The 19,847-nt window shown below is 30.7% G+C and overlaps 2 protein-coding genes across 3 annotated transcripts in view; both read right to left on the bottom strand.

The window, feature by feature from the left end:
* The window catches only part of LOC127707915 (annexin-B12-like), a 44,132-nt gene extending 33,612 nt beyond the window's left edge, over positions 1-10,520 (bottom strand). Inside the window, exons 1-6 of the mRNA XM_052212676.1 lie at positions 10,462-10,520; positions 9,201-9,237; positions 8,247-8,340; positions 6,672-6,709; positions 4,386-4,475; positions 2,658-2,789 (exon numbers count right to left, since the gene is read on the bottom strand). Of these exons, the coding sequence (XP_052068636.1) occupies positions 2,658-2,789; positions 4,386-4,475; positions 6,672-6,709; positions 8,247-8,340; positions 9,201-9,224 (378 nt within the window). The 5' untranslated portion in view covers positions 9,225-9,237; positions 10,462-10,520. The remainder of the gene's footprint in view (positions 1-2,657; positions 2,790-4,385; positions 4,476-6,671; positions 6,710-8,246; positions 8,341-9,200; positions 9,238-10,461) is intronic.
* Positions 10,521-17,031: 6,511 nt separating this feature from the next.
* Positions 17,032-19,847, bottom strand: part of LOC127707914 (annexin A5-like) — a 152,960-nt gene continuing 150,144 nt past the window's right edge. For both annotated transcript variants that reach the window (XM_052212675.1, XM_052212674.1), the window contains exons 14-15: positions 19,613-19,725; positions 17,032-18,457 (exon numbers count right to left, since the gene is read on the bottom strand). In XM_052212675.1, coding sequence (XP_052068635.1) covers positions 18,332-18,457; positions 19,613-19,725 — 239 coding nt within the window. In that variant the 3' untranslated portion in view covers positions 17,032-18,331. The remainder of the gene's footprint in view (positions 18,458-19,612; positions 19,726-19,847) is intronic.

Genomic DNA, 19,847 nt, shown 5'->3' with positions numbered 1-19,847 from the left:
ATTGTGTTTAAGTAATTGGATCTCTGTGAAATTGTACTGCGAGGTACCATACCACAAACTGAAGGCTGGGATTGAGTGGGGGGGGGGGGGGAGGGGGGGGGGGGGGGGGGGTGTGATGTGTGAAAATTTTCCACTTAAAGTTGGTTAATTATTTCTGATTTAGATATAAAAGCAAATAATAATGATGTGGTTTGATTTTATCAAAAACTTAAATTGAAGTTATGTATATTGTAAATTTAGGTTACATTGGAATTTAAGAATTGGCTTTGGGGTAGGGTTATGGCTCAAACCTTTAAATAATAAGGGAAAAAAAGGTGAAAAAACAAGGGTTTCCAGGTTAATAGACAAATAAGTACAAAACATTATTTAAAAGCAGTGTAAGGTTGGTAATTCAAACTCATTTAAATATCTCACTTACACTGCTTTTAAATTATGTAAATTGGAAATTTGCCAATAACTTTATTGTTAATAAATGCATTGGAAATTTGCCAACAATTTTAGTATAATAAACTTCATTGGAAATTTGCCAATATAAAATTTTGCTGATGAAGGTTTTTTGTTTACCTTTAGCCTTGACTATGAAGTCATTTTCTATTTTTATAGCCTTATGATGTAGTTGAATTATTTAATACTTTTATGATGTGTTTAAATGGGGTTTTATGGTTGCAAATTTATTGTTTTAGTTTAATAAACTCCATTTAAAATTTGGTAATAAAAAAAATTTTTGTTTATTTTTAGCTATGATTATGATGTCATTTTCTATTTTACTTTTATGGTTGCAAAGAAATTTTTATTTTTAGATATTACTGTTAAATGATGCTGATTAAGGTTTTTGCTATGTTTAGCCATGACTATGATGTCATTTTCTATTTTAATATCTGTCATGATGTATTTAAATGGGCTTTTATGGTTACAAAGGAATTTTATTTTTAGATATTACTGTAAAATGTTGCTGATTAAGGATTTTGTTTATTTTTAGCCATGACTATGATGTCATTTTCTATTTTAATACCTTTATTATGTAATTTCCATTTTTAGATATTACTGTTAAATGATGCTGATTGAGGGTTTGAATGCTGGGATTGATTTTGGGGGTAATTGCCTCCAAATTTTAGGAATTAGGGGGCAAAAAACAAGCATTTTTCTAGTTTCATGACAATAACTTGTGTGTAAGTGTATGGATATTTATGAAATTGTACTACAAGGTTCCATATCACAAAGGGAAAGCTGGAATTGAGTTTGGGGGTACTTGCCCAAAACGTTTAGGAATAAGGGGCCAAAAATAAGCATTTTTCTAGTTTCCAGACAATAACTTGTGTTCAAGTGTATGGATCTCTCTGAAATTGTACTGCAAGGTACCATACCACTAAGGGAAGGCTGGGATTGTTTTTGGGGGTAATTGTCTCAAAATGTTAGGAATTAGGGGCCATAAAGGGGCAAAAAAAAAAGCATTTTTCTAGTTTCATGACAATAACTTGTGTGTAAGTGTATGGATCTTTATGACATTGTACTGCAAGGTTCCATATCACAAATGGAAAGCTTGGTTTGAGTTTGGGGGTAATTGCCCTAAACTTTTAGGAATTTGGGGCCAAAAAGGTGCAAAAAACCCAAGCATTTTTCTAGTTTCCAGACAATAATTTGTGTTCAAGTGTATGGATCTCTCTGAAATTGTACTGCAAGGTACCATACCACAAAGGGAAGGCTGGGATTGAGTTTGGGGGTGATGAATCATAAGGGGGTTTCAAAAAATTTGGGGGGGGGGGATTTTTTTTTCCTTTTTTTTCTTTAAAATTTTCCATTTTAAATTGGTTATTTCTGATTTATATATAAAAGCAAATAATAATGATATGGTTTGAATAGGTGAATTAAAAATTTTTAAGTTCTTAGACTACTTTCATTCTGTGTGAGAAACCTATGCTGTGTCAAATATTTAATTACAATCCAAATTCAGTGCTGTATCAAGCTTGAATGTTGTGTCCATACTTGCCCCAACTGTTCAGGGTTCGACCTCTGCGGTCGTATCAAGCTGCGCCCCAGCGGAGCATTTTATTGACTATTGTTAAGATAATATGCTCTATATGTTTCAGTTGAACTTGGACTCTCAACTATCTTAGCTTTCATTAACTATGAGTATAGTTTTGATCAGTCTTATAAAGTTTAGTACTTCATATAGTTTTTTCTTCAGATTTTCAGCTTTTACAACTGATCTGATGCATCCAGTTCATTTCAATAAATCAGGCCTAAAAAAATAACCTAGCTATATTTCTGCTAACCTAAGTATTACTTACTCAAATTTTAGTGCCTACCCTAAAATTTAAAGATCCAAACTTAAAAAAAAAAATATAATTCTTTTCACTTTCTCCTTACAATTACTAGTAATGTTGTTATTGAATAGGTGCTAATTATAAATAGCAGTGACCTTGATCAACATTTTATTTACAGTAAATTCAGAAATTATTGCATGTATTTATTATTGCGATTTTTGAAGACTGAAACTAAAATGCACGTTAAATTTTAGCGATTCAAGGACACGATTCATACAGATATATGTACATGCATTAGATATCTGAATGCAAGTTTTATTATTGCAATACTGAGACTAAGTCATATTATTTGCATTAATAAAATCCTCGCAACAATTTCTAAATTTACAGTACCTGTCTTTTTTTGCACTTCTTCTTGAACTTCTTCCTAGTTTCCTTAACCTCTTCCTCCTCATCTCCTTCATCTTCTTCATCCTCTACATCAGAGACCTCAACATCATCTAAATCCATTCCTAAACATTCAGCCTAAAGAAAATAGAAATCCATAGAACTAACCTTGTCAACAGTGATCACAAACCCCTGTACACCTGATCTACAGATAGACTCATCCTTTAAGAGGTATGGATTTTGCTCATTATTGAAGGTCATATGGTGACCAATAGTTGTTTACTTCTATGTCATTTGGTCTCTGGTGGAGAGTTGTCTCATTGGCAGTCATACCACATCTTATTTTTATATTGATTTCTTTTATGTCAATCTGTAGACATTTTGCCCATTAGGAGAATATGATAAAACTCAATTCTTTGTCCATAACCCCTTTTCTTTTCGCCTGAAGATCAACTTACACCTTATAATTCATTTCTTCTACAGAAACTCTCTATAAACAGTCCTCATATGACTTACATATACAATAATACCTTATCTTCTCAAAAGACTCTGTAACATGATGGTGTAACATTATTGTTTTATGATGTTCTTGGTATTTACAAGGCATTAGCCTATAGGTTTTTGAAGAAAACCAACTTAATCGTACAACATTTTAAAAGTTCAGACATCTTTTTAAAATCCTTAAAGGGGTTACAAATTCAACCAAAAAATAAAACATGATTTTTTTTGTTTCCAACATAAAAAAAAAGCGGAATAAAGAACTAAGATTTTGCTATTAGCAGTCAGTTTGGTTTAATTTCGTCAAAATAAGCTAAAAAACATCACTGGTGTATAATTTTTGACTTCCAAGTAAATAAATTAAGCTCAATTGAATCTATCTGTATTCATGCACCCTTTTAATTTGACCTGTAGTGGAGATAGGTGTGCATTTTTTCATCATGTGACTCATGCGTTTAAAAAAAAAATGTTAACATTGAAAAATGAAACAAGGGAGCCACCATTTTGTTTGACTGATTCCGCCCACAAAAATTATTCTTATACAGGTAAAATGATGACTTACATCTATTTATAACCTATAAAATGAAATCCAACAGACCAAGAAAAATCCAATTGCACATGCTGACTATCTATTATCTTTATTTATATTTATGTTTATATCAGGTTATATGACCATTGGCAGTCTTCAGAGGTTATCTTGATCCATAATTAGTTGGCATATAGTCTAAGTACACACAAAATGCTTATACATGCTTTGTTAATTGTTTCTTTTGAACATTTTTAGTAATTTGGATACATGTTTTAGTATGTTATAAATAAAATATGAGAATTTGGGTCAAATCAATGATCACGAATTTGGCAGCTAATGCCCCTTTAAAAGGACATATTTTCCAGGAAATTAATATTTTAAGGTCATAAAATTTATAAAAAAAAACAAAACACTTGCTATAATTTTCAGAGCCATCAAAATATATTTATTTAATTCTTTCTATTTTCTTTCATTTTATTACGACTTTTAACCAAAAAATGACAGAAAAAAGCTAATTGTTTCTTTTCCTTTGCCTTGTTGTTTAATGTGTTGTCATGTGCAGTCATATAATTGATGTTTCATCTTATTTGATAAACATGTGTAATACATTTGCATATCCCATAAGAATGTTGACTGCTAATCAAAATAAAGGCATATCATTGAAAATCAATGACAGTAACATAAATATTTCAAATAATAAAACTTACACCAGCTAGCTGAAAAGCTGCATCACTGTTAAACATCATGTTGTACACAATATTTGTTTGCTGTGATGGTGGTGCTTGCTGCATCTGTGGCTAAAATTAAATGAGAAAACAAACACATAGTCATGTTTTGTTCTAAATGAAAAGTTGGTTTTCCTGTTTGAATGGTTTTATACTAGTAATTTTTTGGGGCCCTTTATAGCTTGCTGTTCGGTGTGAGCCAATGCTCCATGTTGAAGGCTGTACCTTGACCTATAATGGTTTACTTTTATAAATTGTTACTTGTATAGAGAGTTGTCTCATTGGCACTCATACCACATCTTCCTATATCTACATCATAAGAACTTGCTACCAGTCGTCAAGTTCAAATAAAGACAGGTGTTTTTGTAAAGTTATACTAGGGTTCATTGTATAATAATATAATAATATAATAATAATAATAATAAATTCTTTATTTAAAGAGGGTATTTTTAACACAGTTTAGTTACAATAAACTAATCTTCCCTGAGGCCCTCACATACAAATATTACAATACAATCAAAAACAGATATTTACACATAATTAATTTACAGTCAAGTAGTTCAATGTATTATTTTTAGCATGATAAGATATAAAGCTGTTCAAGACATGTAGTAAAAAATAAAAAAATAAAATGAAAAATAAAAATAAAAAATATACAAATACATTGTAGACAAGAGTGCACACACTGAAATGTCTCGCCTTCTTTACTAATCATTGATATTATGTTGATAGTTCTAAATATAAAGCTTTATTACAACTGTCACATAAACTTAACATTAACCAAGAAAACTAAACATTGACCAATGAACCATGAAAATGAGGTCAAGGTCAGATGAACCGTGCCAGGCAGACATGTACAGTTAACAATTCTTCCATATAACAAATATAGTTGACCTATTGCTTATAGTTTAAGAAAAACAGACCAAAACACAAAAACTTAACACTGATCAATGAACCGTGAAAATGAGGTCAAGGTCATATAAAACCTGCGTGACTGACATATAGATCATAAAATATTTCCATACACCAAATATAGTTGACCTATGGCATATAGTATTAGAAAAAAAGACCAAAACTCAAAAACTTAACTTTGACCACTGAACCATGAAAACAAGGTCAAGGTCAGATGACACCTGCCAGCTAGACATGTACACCTTACAATCATTCCATACACCAAATATAGTAGACCTATTGCATACAGTATAAGAAAAACAGACCAAAACACAAAAACTTAACTATAACCACTGAACCATGAAAATGAGGTCAAGGTCAGATGACACCTGCCAGTTGGACATGTACACCTTACAGTCCTTCCATACACCGAATATACTAGACCTATTGCTTATAGTATCTGAGATATGGACTTGACCACCAAAACTTAACCTTGTTCACTGATCCATGAAATGAGGTCGAGGTCAAGTGAAAACTGTCTGACGGGCATGAGGACCTTGCAAGGTACGCACATACCAAATATAGTTATCCTACTACTTATAATAAGAGAGAATTTAACATTACAAAAAATGCTAACTTTTTTTTCAAGTAGTCACTGAACCATGAAAATGAGGTCAAGGACATTGGACATGTGACTGACGGAAACTTCGTAACATGAGGCATCCATATACAAAGTATGAAGCATCCAGGTCTTCCACCTTCTGAAATATAAAGCTTTTAAGAAGTTAGCTAACGCCGCCGCCGCCGCCACCGCCGCCGTAGCCGCTGCCGGATCACTATCCCTATATCGAGCTTTCTGCGACCAAAAGTCGCAGGCTCGACAAAAAACAGAATCTTATCAGGACTATGTTAAGTACTTCTTGATACTTTGTTTTAATTCACTATGTCATTATGTCATTATGTCATTATGTTGCTGTTTCCTTGTTGTTTGTCACTTTCATAGAAATTCTATAAATCAGTGATTGAATACATCTATGCCATGATGACATCGATCATAACAATTTGTTCATAAACCAATTGTAAAATCTTCAACTTAGTGAATAATCAGATAACTCTTAAAATTTGTTGGTGTTGGATTCTATTTGATTTCAAAATAAAAAATGAAGTTAATGTCAAATATGACAGAGCAACCAAATTCTAAATTAGGGACTTTCTGTTTTGAATTTTTCCTCGGAGTTCAGTATTTTTATTACTTTTCACCAAAAGGGCTTGCATATAGGTTGTGAATTAAAAATAACAGAGAGGACTGATCATAAATCTCACAACTCCACCAATCATTTTGAAATTGAATTTACTCTTCTTAATTTTAACACTTACTTGAGAATAATATTGGTTGTATGCTTGTTGTTGCTGACCTGAAAAATAAAAGAAAACAATTTATAAAAAAAAAGTTTTCAGATTATACATTTTGCCTCTATTCAACTTAAAATTTGATTCATTATTATTTCATTGTGATGTTGCTTATTTGTTTTTCCTTTTATTTCTCTAAGTGGGGCACACAAGGGGGGGGGGTCTGTATCACTTATCTGCTACAGAAAAAATATCGCCAGGTCATTAATTCGACTTTTATATAGACATACTATAGAAACTCTTTGTGTTGTTGATCATTTATGCAATTTACATGTTTCACCTAGCTCAATTTGTTTTTAAATAACAGCCAAAACTGCAAAAAATTGTAAAAATCAACATTTCAGGGGTAATAACTCCAAAAAAGGTTGTCAAATTGAATTTTCAGAGTAGATATTTTTTGCAGTTTACTTTAAAAATCTATCTCCTATAATTTTCTAAATAACAGCAAACAAATGTGAAAAATTTGGAAAACATGTATATTACTGGGATAAAAATGGAAAAACAGGTCAATAGATTTTTCTGAATTTTTAAGGTTAATATAGATCTTGTCATGCTGATCATTTTTGAAATTCACACTTTAAACCAAGCTCCTGTATTTAACACAGAAACTGAAATTTCAGGGGAAATAACTCCAAAATGAGTGCTTAGAATTTTCTCCAATTATCAGGGTGGACAAATCTTGTCATGCTGGTAATTTTTTTCAATTTCTAACTTTCTTCTAGCCTCTTTTATTTTTTGAAACAATGGTAAGGAAATGCTAAATAAGTAACAAAAAATCAGTAATTCAGGGGCAATAACTAAATAACATATCGACAGATTGTTCCAAAATTTTCAGGGTAAATAGAACTAATGTGACACATGCACTGACCATTTTTAATCTGTCAGTTTTTTCTCTCATTATTTCAGTTTTAGATATACAATGTATAAGCCAAAACTGTAGTCTGACCCCCTATCTATTTTTAAACATGGAGGCCAACATGCATGTTGGTTGATCAACCTGGAACAAAAACTCAAAATGTATAGTTCAAATCCTACAGATGAAGTAGTCAATCCATTGATCAGTGTCAGAGCAGAAAATTTTTAAAGAAAATTTTGTGCACGATGGAAGACAGAAGACGGACTGGAACCTTCAGGCCAGGTGAGCTAAAAAGAAGATGATGTGTATCCATTGAATAGACAGCAACCCAATGTTAACAAGAATGTGTCCATAGTACATGGATGCCTCACTGGCACTATCATTTTCTATGTTCAGTGGACCGTGAAATTGGGGTCAAAACTCTAATTTGGCATTAAAATTAGAAAGATCATATCATAGGGAACATGTGTACTAAGTTTTAAGTTGATTGGACTTCAACTTCATCAAAAACTACCTTGACCAAAAACTTTAACCTGAAGCAGGACGGACGGACAGATGGACGGAAGAACGGACACACAGACTGGAAAACATAATGCCCCTAAGTGGGGCATAAAAATAACCAAAAAAGACATCTAGGCTTCTAGTGGCTAATATACAAAAAACAAATCATACATAAAAGAACATACCATAATTAACATTGTAGGCAGAGTTTGAATATGTATAACCTCCACTATATGGGTTCTGTTGGTAAGGATTCTGGTAAGCATAGGGATTGTAACCCTAAAAAATAAAATAGAATGTTTAAAATTAATGGTACATGTACATTAGAATTCAATATTGATTCAGTCGATTTTGGAAATCATAGAGCTTGTAACACTTAAATAATCCAACAATTTACATTACTGATTTAAGGAAGTTCGCTTGTCATGTTTTGGAATTTTTGTCAGATTTTCGGAATCCTCTGGTTTCATCTATTTGAATGCCTTAAAAAATTTTGCCCATTGACCCCCATTTTCTTTTTAAAAATCTTTTACATGTATAATTATAAGCCATCTGTAAAAGTCTTATAAAATCTTAATTATTTTTTAATAGTTTTTGAGGACTTTTAACTTGTCAATGATAAAGCTATGAAAAATCAAGAGGGGATATTTTCCCACCAAAATTTCAATGGCTATATCTTGAAACAAGCACATTGACCTATATTTTATTTTTGCTCTTTTTTTTCCTTTATTAATCCCCTATCAATATGTACTAGTGTTATGCAAAGCTTGTTATTTTGAAACTGAGTAGCGAACTTCCTTAAGTAAAAGAATAAAAACAATTATTATCTCTATACGTTATTTTGGAAATTATAACAAAATATTTTAAAAAATTATTACTGTATTTTGTCTTTGTCATACATTTATTGTTGGGTTAATTTATGTCTCATTGACATTGACACCTTACCTCATCATTAAAGAAGTGTATGAGAATAAAATGATGTCAGCAAAATTATTCTCAAATGCAGGGTACATATTTTTACTCGAAATTATCAATATGATAATAAAAATTGGATCTTGATTTACATTTGACTGACACCATGTTTATTTTTGTCACTTTTTCAACTATACAAAAATTCTAATTCATCAATAAGAACTTACCCCTGGTGGAGGATAGGCCATCATTTTGAATTTGTTTCTGAAAGGTAGAAATAAAATATAAAAACACAATCCATATTAAATACAAATTGATATGCAATACAGTCTGCACCATAAAATACGTTAGCACACAACTAATTTTCTACTCATATTCAGCTAGAAATTTTTTTTAAAAAAGACATAATATTGAGAGCCCAACAGAACAGCCAATATCACAAAAAATCAACTTAAAGCATGTGGGAGCTGCATAGAAATAATCAAGCAAATGAAAATGAAATGTTATGTTCGAATTGAGCTATACATAATAAAAAGCATTTTTTTATTCTTCAATGTTCTTTGGTTTACAAATGTACGATATACTGTTCAGAAAATTGTAGTTCAAGTTTAATTTCAGAGTAAGGCTGGATTTTAATTTATCCAGATTGAAACAAGATTATTAGTTTAATGATAATCCAGATTAAGAAAAATGTTAAACTCATATTAATATTTTGATAAAGGAGTAATTTAACTATAAAAATCCAAAGATTAAAAATTAAACATTGGATTTACTAAAACCTTATTAGATGAATCAATTTAGTTAAACCCAAGTTTTATCAAAGTTAAGACAGATTAATTTTTCACATTGTGAATTAACCCAGTTTATGATTAAAGGCATTTTGGGTTAACTCAAGTAATTTTGGGTTTTAACCTGATGTTATGGTGAACTTCCAAGTTAATCCACTTTAATTCAACCATTAAATTTTGTATAATATTCAAACAATGTTTTGTATTGTGGATTAATTAGTCTTTTGAAAACCCTACCCCATTAAATTAAAAACAAAAGAAAATTAAAATTCATTTCAAGTCTACATGCAAAGAAAATCACCTACTTTTCAAATATCTTTATCACTTTTTAATTCTTTAACTTAAATATTTGTAAACATCACTATGGCAATTGACGGTACAATACCAATTTAACTTTATTGAATGAAATCATTCTCTTTGTTAGCATTCATTTAATAATAATTGGGCATTCAATTGGTTGGGATAGTTCAAAATTAAGTTTTCTTAATTTAAAATACACAGAAATAAATTAGGTAAGCTTACACCAGTCTGTATCTTCAACCTGAGTCCTTAGCAACCCTCATAAATGATGAAGATATCATTATTTCTACTATTTAGCAAATTCTTTGTATTGACAAATTACTTTATTTACCAACAAATATCTCACATCATCAGCTGTCAGTAATTCATATAATTAATGTCACTGTTTTAAGATAATTACCTGTTAGTCCTTGCTTACACTGGAAACCAGATGAAAAAGAGATAGGTGGTTATGCAAGCTTGTAAACAACCCAGATTTTTCTTGTTCATTCAAGGGGAATGCCTCCAGGTATAAAATAAATAAAAAGGGTATATCTCAAGATGTTTAAATACACAAGCTGCACTCAGTGACTTTATCAATCAATAAAAGCTCTTTAAATCACAAAGATTTTATGTTTTTCCTTCTCAATGTTTTTCCAATATCCAGTTAAAAAGGAAGAAAACGGAAAAAAAATGATCGATTTAAATCATCAATGTACAAAGAAAGGTCATTCTAGGTTATTCTATAATTTGTCTTTAAATATTCAAAACTAAATTTGTTAAAAAGAAGATGAGAGGTAGACCATATACAATATACCAAGCTCTTCTGACCAAAAGGAATTTATCAATATATTTTTAATACCATGAGCAAGATGGTAGGTATCCTTACTGAACACTTAATTGAGATCACCTGATTTTTTGCAAGGTTAGAATAGTTTTCATTTTGTTTGTTTTATTGTGTATTCTTTAGTCTTGTATAGTCTAGCTACACTATGAAATAATAAAATTATTAATTTAGATCATCCCACTGTTGTAGTCAATAACATCCTTCAGTTTTCAAATTACCTCTTATAAAATCCTTTTTAATCCTTTAAATTATTAAATAAACATTGCATAGGTATGATCCATAGAATCCCTCCATTCTGAAATGAAAGTCCATCAAAGGTTACTTTCCTTCGTTATGAACCACTGTTGTTCCTGTGCTTAAATTGCAATTAATACAGATATTTATTTTTTCAAGTATAATGCTTTAAATTCATTAACACATGAAATATTTCCTTCTTTTATAATTAATTTCACTTAACATTCACTTTTCTACTTAAACTAAAGGTTAAACAAGTGAAACTGCGAGATACTGCTCACTGATGATACCCCCGCCCAAATATTTTGGTAAACAGGTAGTTGTTGAGTGATGAATCCGAAAACGCATCAAATTTCAGAAATCCTTGTATTGCAGTTCCTGAGAAAGATGCGACGAAAAATATTCATGGGACGGAAGGACGGACTGACGGATGGACTGATGGATGGATGGATGGACAGACAAAGGTAAAAACAGTATACCCCCACTTTTTTAAAGCAGGGGGTGGGGGGGGGGGGATATAATAAATATCTAAATGAAAAATATAAGCTATATATAGGGTATAATTGATAATTTTCTGGCTGTAAAACTGCTGTTTTCCAAAAAAAAATACACAAATTTGGATATATATCTCCATACTGACTCTTTTTTTAAGAGAGAGACAACTTTTTGACAAACATGAAAATTGGAATTCTAATTTAAGAGTCTATTGAATATTAATGTATGGCTGGTATTTTTCTATAATTGAAAGTGCTGACATTATTTCTAACAGCAAAAAAAAAGAAAACTTTGAACAGGTCTTTTGGGAGAAAATATGGGGTTCCAGTCTAAAGTTTTTTCTAAACTATTTTATGTTTTAAAACAAGTGTCCCAATTTTTGATTCGTGTGGATTCAAGCAATTATAGGTCAGATTAACACTTCAACAACCAGCAAAATAGATACTGTATAGTCAGCTATAAAATACCAAGACAAATGTAAAACAATTCAAATGAAAAAACAAACAGCCTCATTTATGAAAGAACTCTTACGGCTTAATCATAGCCCTAGTTCAAAGTTCAAGACTACAAATTAAACAAATCAACAAAAAGTTTCAAATATAAATTTTCTGATTTTAGTGGACAAAAAAAAAATCCACATAAATTACAGTAATAGATTTTCAGTAATAAATACAATACTCTGATGTACTTATATTGGTTAGTATAATTACTGTTTGTTTGTTGGTGTTTAAGACACTTTTAGCAATTTTGGCTATATCAAGCAGCCAGTTTGTAGTGGTTGAGGAAGCCCAAGTACATGTAGAGAACCAACGACCTTCAGTGGTATAACTGTTAATCCTTGTTGCGCCAAATTCATGCATTTATGATTGAGAGGCTATGGATATGATATAAGACATTGCTAGTATTAATGGATTTACAGGTGTGGTTGTATACAACATGGAACTAAATAAACCGAAGACACATTGTTCCTTCCACTTAATTTTTAGAGTAAAGCATTTGAAGATTTTTTATAGGTAAGTTAGGTCTCAGGATTTATGACATGTAATGTAAAGAGTGAAATGAACATAAAACTGTGAGAAATTTTAAAGAATATAGAGAACTGGAATTTTTTTTTCAGTTGATTGTTTTGTCATAAATCAGGCTGTTTTTTTCCATTGGATAAATTTCTGGGGCATTTGTAGCTGGCTGTACGGTATGGGTTTTGATCATTGTTGAAGGTTGTACTGTGACATGTTATTGCTTAAATCGATGTCAGTTGAACTATGGTAGATAGATATCACATTGGCAATCTTACAACTTCTCCATATCTTTATATTAAAAGTAATTTTATCAGATGAATAAAAGTGGGATTCTCATTAGTAGTTAGCATCGTAAATTTCTTTGCGAATGGGTTACATGTAAGCTTAAACACAATTTTAAAAACTATAATAGAAATTTTTTTAAATTGTGTTTAAGCTTTATGAAAATATCATATGGGAGATAACTCTGAAAAAACTTGGTAAATGAAATAATTTTCATCAATACTTACAGATGTTAACATTATTTCTAATTAATCATGTGAAAATTTAGTATGCTTTTAATTTTTTGTTGTTAATATATCAAGTTTACTTAACAGATAAGATTTAAATAGACAATACAGTGCTTTACATAATGTAGAGGAAATCTTGTATTTTGGTGCTGTCATAAATTTTGAAAAATAAATTTATTTTCTAATAGCTAAGGTAATTAAAAGATATACAGTGGAGAAAAGGTTATCCATAAAAGACATCTAAATATTGTGAGTTATGAATTTGGCAGTTGAATGGAATTTTGAAACAATAAAATGTAAAAAATTCATATAGTCTTTTTGGAAATGTCAACCCAGAAAATAATAAGAGGGAATATTTTATGAGATTGTCAAAAGAAATAATTATATGCACAGAATGTTTCATAATTTCACAAATTATGTAAGACATAATAAAAGTCAGGCTTAATTGAAAGGTATTTTTCCACTTATATCACATAAAACTAATGGGTAATCGTATTTTAGCACAAAAACACACAAAACATGGTCAACCAAAATAGCAATGCATCAATTTCTTATAATGTAAAAATAGTTGTATCCAAATAAAATGTGGCCAAGGTGGACATCATTGCTACTACTGTTTATGTTTAGACACTTTTAATTCTCTTTTTTTTGTGGAAGAAATATTTGTTATATCTATTGTGTAAGAGACAAAGTTTGGTGTTGTTTTTGAGGCTATATGAGCAATAATTTTTATGATACTGTTATTTCTACCAAAGAAAACTGCTTTACTTTTTAGATGTATAATCTTATCCCAGCTAGAAATGTTGAGATGGAGATCATATCTTAAAGATTCTGCTTACATGGTCCTCTGCTTTGTATTAAGTCTTTTCTGTTCTATGTTTTACATCTCTTAGCAAAGTGGTAAAACTTTGAAAAGATTTTTAAAGAAATGATAGAATCTTATAAGTCTTGTATATTTTTAAACATTACGCTCTAAGTCATGCTCAGATATAGAATGGACAAAATATTATTATAAAGAAGAGCATGAAGATATCTACACTGCCCTACTTATTTTTGTTGTTCCTAATACATGTATTTATCTTTAAGAGTGAACATAAAATTTTGAAACTAATAAAGGCCTAAATCTATATGTCTTTGTACTTGAACAGTCAAGATTCAAAAGCAAATGACTGTTGCCATACAGATTTCTTCATGAAGGTGAACATTTAATCAAAATGTATCATTTCAATCATGGCCCAAGCACACAGCTATTTCGTAGTCCATTTTTTTTAGAAAATAAGTGCAAATTAAAATAAAATGCTTCGCTGGGGCGCAGCTTGATACGACCGCAGAGGTCGAACCCTGAACAGTTGGGGCAAGTATGGACACAACATTCAAGCTTGATACAGCTCTGAATTTGGATTGTTATTAAATATTTGACACAGCATAGGTTTCTGACACAGAAAGAATGTGGTCTAAGAACTTGAATTTTTTTAATTTACCTATTATGGTCCAATGTCCAAAATCAAAATACATGGTTAGATTCAGCATATCAAAGAACCCCATATTTTCAATTTTTGTTGAAATCAAACAAAGTTTAATTTTGGACCCCAACTTGGACAAACTTGAAAACTGGGCCCATAATCAAAAATCTAAACACATGTTTAGATTCAGCATATCAAAGAACCCCAATAATTCAATTTTTGCTAAAATCAAACTAAGTTTAATTTTGGACCCTTTGGACCTTAATGTAGACCAATTTAAAAAACAGGACTTAAAATTAAAAATCTAAATACACGGTTAGATTTAGAATATCAAAGAACCCCAATAATTCAATGTTTGATGAAATCAAACAAAGTTTAATTTTGGACCCTTTTGACCTCAATATGAACCAATTTGATAGCAGGGCCCACAAATAAAAAATCTAAATTCATGGTTAGATTCAGCATATCAAAGAACCCCATATATTCAATTTTTGTTGAAATTAAACAAAGTTTAATTTTGGACCCCAATTTGGACCAACTTGTAAACTGGGCCAAAAATCAAAAATCTAAATACATGTTTAGATTCAGCATATCAAAGAACCTCATATATTCAATTTTTGCTAAAATCAAACAAAGTTTAATTTTGGACCCTTTGGACCTTAATGTAGACCAATTTGAAAACTGGACCCAAAATTAAAAATCTAAATACACTGTTAGATTCGGCATAACAAATAAATAAATGTGATCAAAGATTTTACAAATCTAATGCGCCATACTGTGCAATTAAATATTACTTCTTGAAATTTTTCAATATTTGAAATTTGAAAAAAAAATAATATTTGAAGAATAATTCTTTTTAATTTCTGAAATCTGAAATGAGAAAAAATTGACCCCCCACAATTTCTTTTTATCCCCCCCCCCCTTTTTCCCCCAAAAAAATTCTTTCCCTCAAGATATGGTCATAATCTCAATTCAAATTTCCAATGGAGTTGGCAACCATAATTACCCATTTAAATTTACCATAGTGCTAACTTAATCTATTTTATAATAGAATTAAAAATATAGTGTCAAATCTTTCATATGGATTTTTTTGTAAAAAAAAAAGATGCAACATTTGCAGATATTTTTACTGGTCTTCCTTTATAAATATGTATTTCTTTAAACATAATTTAAAAGCAGTGTAAGGGAAGTAACCAAAACGTTGTATTTGGATTACCTCCCTTACACTGTTTTAAATTATCTTTATTGTTCATTAACCATTACTTTATACATAATTTAAAAGCAGTGTAAGGGAGATAATTTCAATGATGTATTTGATTTATCTCCCTTACACTGCTTTAAATTATGTTTTGTACTAAAGTATTTGTCCATTAACCAGGACAACCTTGTTTTTCCCCCTTTTTTGCCCCTAATTCCTAAACGGTTTGAGCCATAACCCCCCAAAGCAAATCCTAACCATCCCTTTGTGGTATGGAAACTTGTAGTATAATTTCAGAGAGATCCATACACCGTTCCACAGTTATTGTCTGGAAACTAGAAAATGCTTATTTTTGGCCCCTTTTGGGCCCCTTATTCCTTAACTGTTGGTACCATAACCCCCAAAATCAATCCCAACCTTCCTTTTGTGGTATTTAACCTTATGGTCAAATTTCAAAAAGATCCATTCACTTAAACTAAAGTTAGAGTGCGAAAACCAATGTGTATTCGGACGACGACGCCGGACGACGACGACGCCGGACGACGACGACGACGACGACGACGCCAATGTCATACCAATATACGACCACAAAATTTTTTTGCGGTCGTATAAAAAGTAGTGTAGTGTTCTACTTTTGAGACAAATTATATATAATTATAGAAAAGTCTCAGCTCTAACTCAAAATATGGACAATTTTATGTTAAAGGGGTCTATAATTCAGCTTGACAGCTTCAGACATAATAATTTTTGACCTTTTTCAACTGGACCAAATCACTACTTTACTTAAAAATTCATGACCTAATTATTTTTTACATGTAAATTGATTCCTCTACATTCTATTTTATGCATAAAATTTTAAAAAAAATATTAATTTAGGAGGTGTAAGAAAAAAGTTGCAAGTTATACACTGTTGACGCTAGGGTCTATATTATATTATAGAACGAAAATCAAAGGAGGATAACTGTGTCCCCCAACCTCATGCCAATTCCAAAGCACTGTCTTCTTTAAGTTTAACTGTTGATAACTTTATGAAGCATTTTAAAAATGTAGATGTTGATGTTTGTGTGTGATGATGTAACTTTCTTTGTCATTATGGGGAATGTAGTTTAATCTGTTGTGAGTGAGGAAGGCTTTTATAATGTTATGTATTTTTCGTGTTTATGCAAGATTTTTTTTTTCTGTTTGTTGAGCAGTTTGATTCTCTAATTCACCATTAAACACACAAATTACAGCATTCAATTTATTAGAATAAACATAAATTAAATATTAAAGTATCAATACTGGAGAATAAAGTTAAATCAATAGTACATATACCTTATATAATTATCACTTTAAATTGTTTCAATTCAATTTTATTACCACGATAAGCTGCAGTGATTTTTGTTACACTTTATTATTTATGTAAAGCTCTTACTATTAGTGTTGGTCAAGTTAAAAACCCTTTACATAATCATGAAGTCATCAAAACTTTTCATATCATGATAATAAGGATTATCTCCCCTTTCAATTTATCATTTATGCTTGAAGAAATAACAAAACTAACTATAAAACTGGAATGCTGTGAATTATTTTGCTTTCTTATGACTGATACATATGAATCCATATTTCTTTTGATGAAGTTCAAACATTATATAGTCTGATTTTGCAGTATTAAATCAAAATGGAATGGTCCAGTATTTGAGCAGTGATAAAACTTTACTCTATGTGTAAGGGCCGAGCCTATCAATTCTTAAATTTTGCTACAAAATGCCAAATATTAATAGCCATAGAAAAAAATTCTATTGCAAATAATTGCCAATATTACATGAGGTAGTCAATTATATGAGGTATACCATAGTCAGTCTACATTGACAAGACAATACTGCATGTGGTATAATCATTGTTGTGTGAGCTTTAAGTCAATAGTACGGTCATAAGACAACCTGAGATCTGATCATCTGTTAGTAGAGTTCATCTTGTAAAATTTAGTCAATCTCTTGTGACATAATGAAAAATAGTCCATCTCATGAGAATTAGTCAAATTTCAAGAGAAATAGTCAATCTCATGAGAATTAGTCAAATTTCAAGAGAAATAGTTAATCTCATGAGAATTAGTCAAATCCCATGAGAAATAGTCTATCTTATGGGAAATAATCAAATTAAACTGGTAAAATACAGATTGTTCATGTAAAATATTTATATCACAGTTGGAAGTAGTAAAATAATACACAATCTAAAAAAACATCACAGTTAATTCATAAACAAAATACAGAAATGTAAAACATATATAAATAAATTATATAAGTACACATTGTGTTATTGAGATAACAAGATGCCACATAAGAGGACCAATAAGAAAATGAATTACGATCTGAAGTACTCAAATCAGAAGTTATATCAATTTTTTAAAGAAAATAGACCTGCTATAAATTGCACATTTTTGTAATTATGCAAAACACTCTACTAATCAGAAAAGTATAGAAAAAGTTATTATGAGAAATCAATGTCATTAAGAAGCTTCAATCTCTATGGACTCTTTAAAAAGCTTTAATCTCTTCCCACAATCCTTTGCAACATCTCTCTATAATCCCCTGAGCAATCTTCTTCAATCCATTTCCATAACGTTTTTTTATTCTGTGCTAGGAAAATTTCTTTGATTTGTACCATGTCAATCTGGAAAATATCACATAATATTAGATGATAAAAAAAAGAATAACAATAAAATTGATAAAGGAAATGGGGAATGTGTCAAAGAGACAACAACTCGACCAAAGAGCAGAAAACAGCCCAAGGCCGCCAATGAGTCTTCAACACAGCAGGAAACTCCCCCTCCCAGAGACGGGCTTCAGCTGGCCCCTAAACAAAAATGTGTACTATTTCAGTGAAAATGGACATCACTAAACTCCGAAACATATAAATGAACTAAAATTAAAAAAACATACAAGACTAACAAAGGCCAGAGGCTCCTCACTTGGGACAGGCGCATAAATGCGGCGGGGTTAAACATGTTTTGTGAGATCTCAACCCTCCCCCTATACCTTTAGCCAATGTAGAATAAACAAACACACAGCAATACACACAATAAAACTCATTTTCTTCAAATTACTGTAATTTTAAAAAGTATTGCGATGTTTTTATTAATGCAAAAAAAAAACCCAAAAAACGACAGTATTAGGTTCGCAATAATAAAAACTTGATTCATAATTTCAATAGTGACTCTCCTTCACAAAATGTTTGCAGTCACATTAATTAAATCTTGCCTTTTTACCAGTAATCAGCTATTTGCAATAATAAAAGCATGCATTAATTTCTGAATTTACTTTAGTTTATTTATAATAATCATTTAGAAATCCTTTTTCTCATATTATATTGTATAAATCAAAATTTTGGTCATTAGAATAGCCTGATGCCTATGTAAATAATAAAAAATGGAAAAAGTGGTAGGTCAAAATCTGATTAATATGAAAATGTTCTGAGAAAGGAACCAGTTTTCTCGTTTGAATTGTTTTACATTTGTCATTTCGGGGCCTTTTATAGCTGACTGTGGGGTATGGGTTTTGCTCATTCTTGAAGGCCATACGGTGAACTATAGTTGGTAATTTCTGTGTCATTTGGTCTCTTGTGGAGAGTTGTCTCGATAGCAATTATACCACATCTACTTTTTTTATATATATTAGTTTTGAAGATGACCAATTTATTGAAATTTATATTTTATTTTGCTTGGTTGGACCTCAGTTAGTCTGGTTAAGGAAAGTTATTTTTCAGCTGTGGATATTGTAAGGACTGGTTTGGCTATAACATATACATGTAAGATATAACTATATATACCTCAGCTCTGCTGACAATAACTCTAATCAAGTCACTGTCCTTTGTACCAAGTCCCTTCATTGTCCATGTCAATCTCTCAGCAAAGTACTTTGGTCTACATTTAATAGACATGACTGAAAATTAAATTAAATAAATTTAAACATTCTGAAATCATGGTAAGGCTATCTAATAATATGTTTTTCTAAAAACTCGCCATCCTTTCCTCTGATTTATCAATATTTTCTACAATACTGAT

This window comes from Mytilus californianus, unplaced genomic scaffold, assembly GCF_021869535.1.
Source record: "Mytilus californianus isolate M0D057914Y unplaced genomic scaffold, xbMytCali1.0.p SCAF_7, whole genome shotgun sequence".
Taxonomy (NCBI): Eukaryota; Metazoa; Mollusca; class Bivalvia; order Mytilida; family Mytilidae; genus Mytilus; species Mytilus californianus.
The sequence above is the reverse complement of the archived record's forward strand: the minus strand, read 5'-3'. Positions and strand labels throughout refer to the sequence as shown.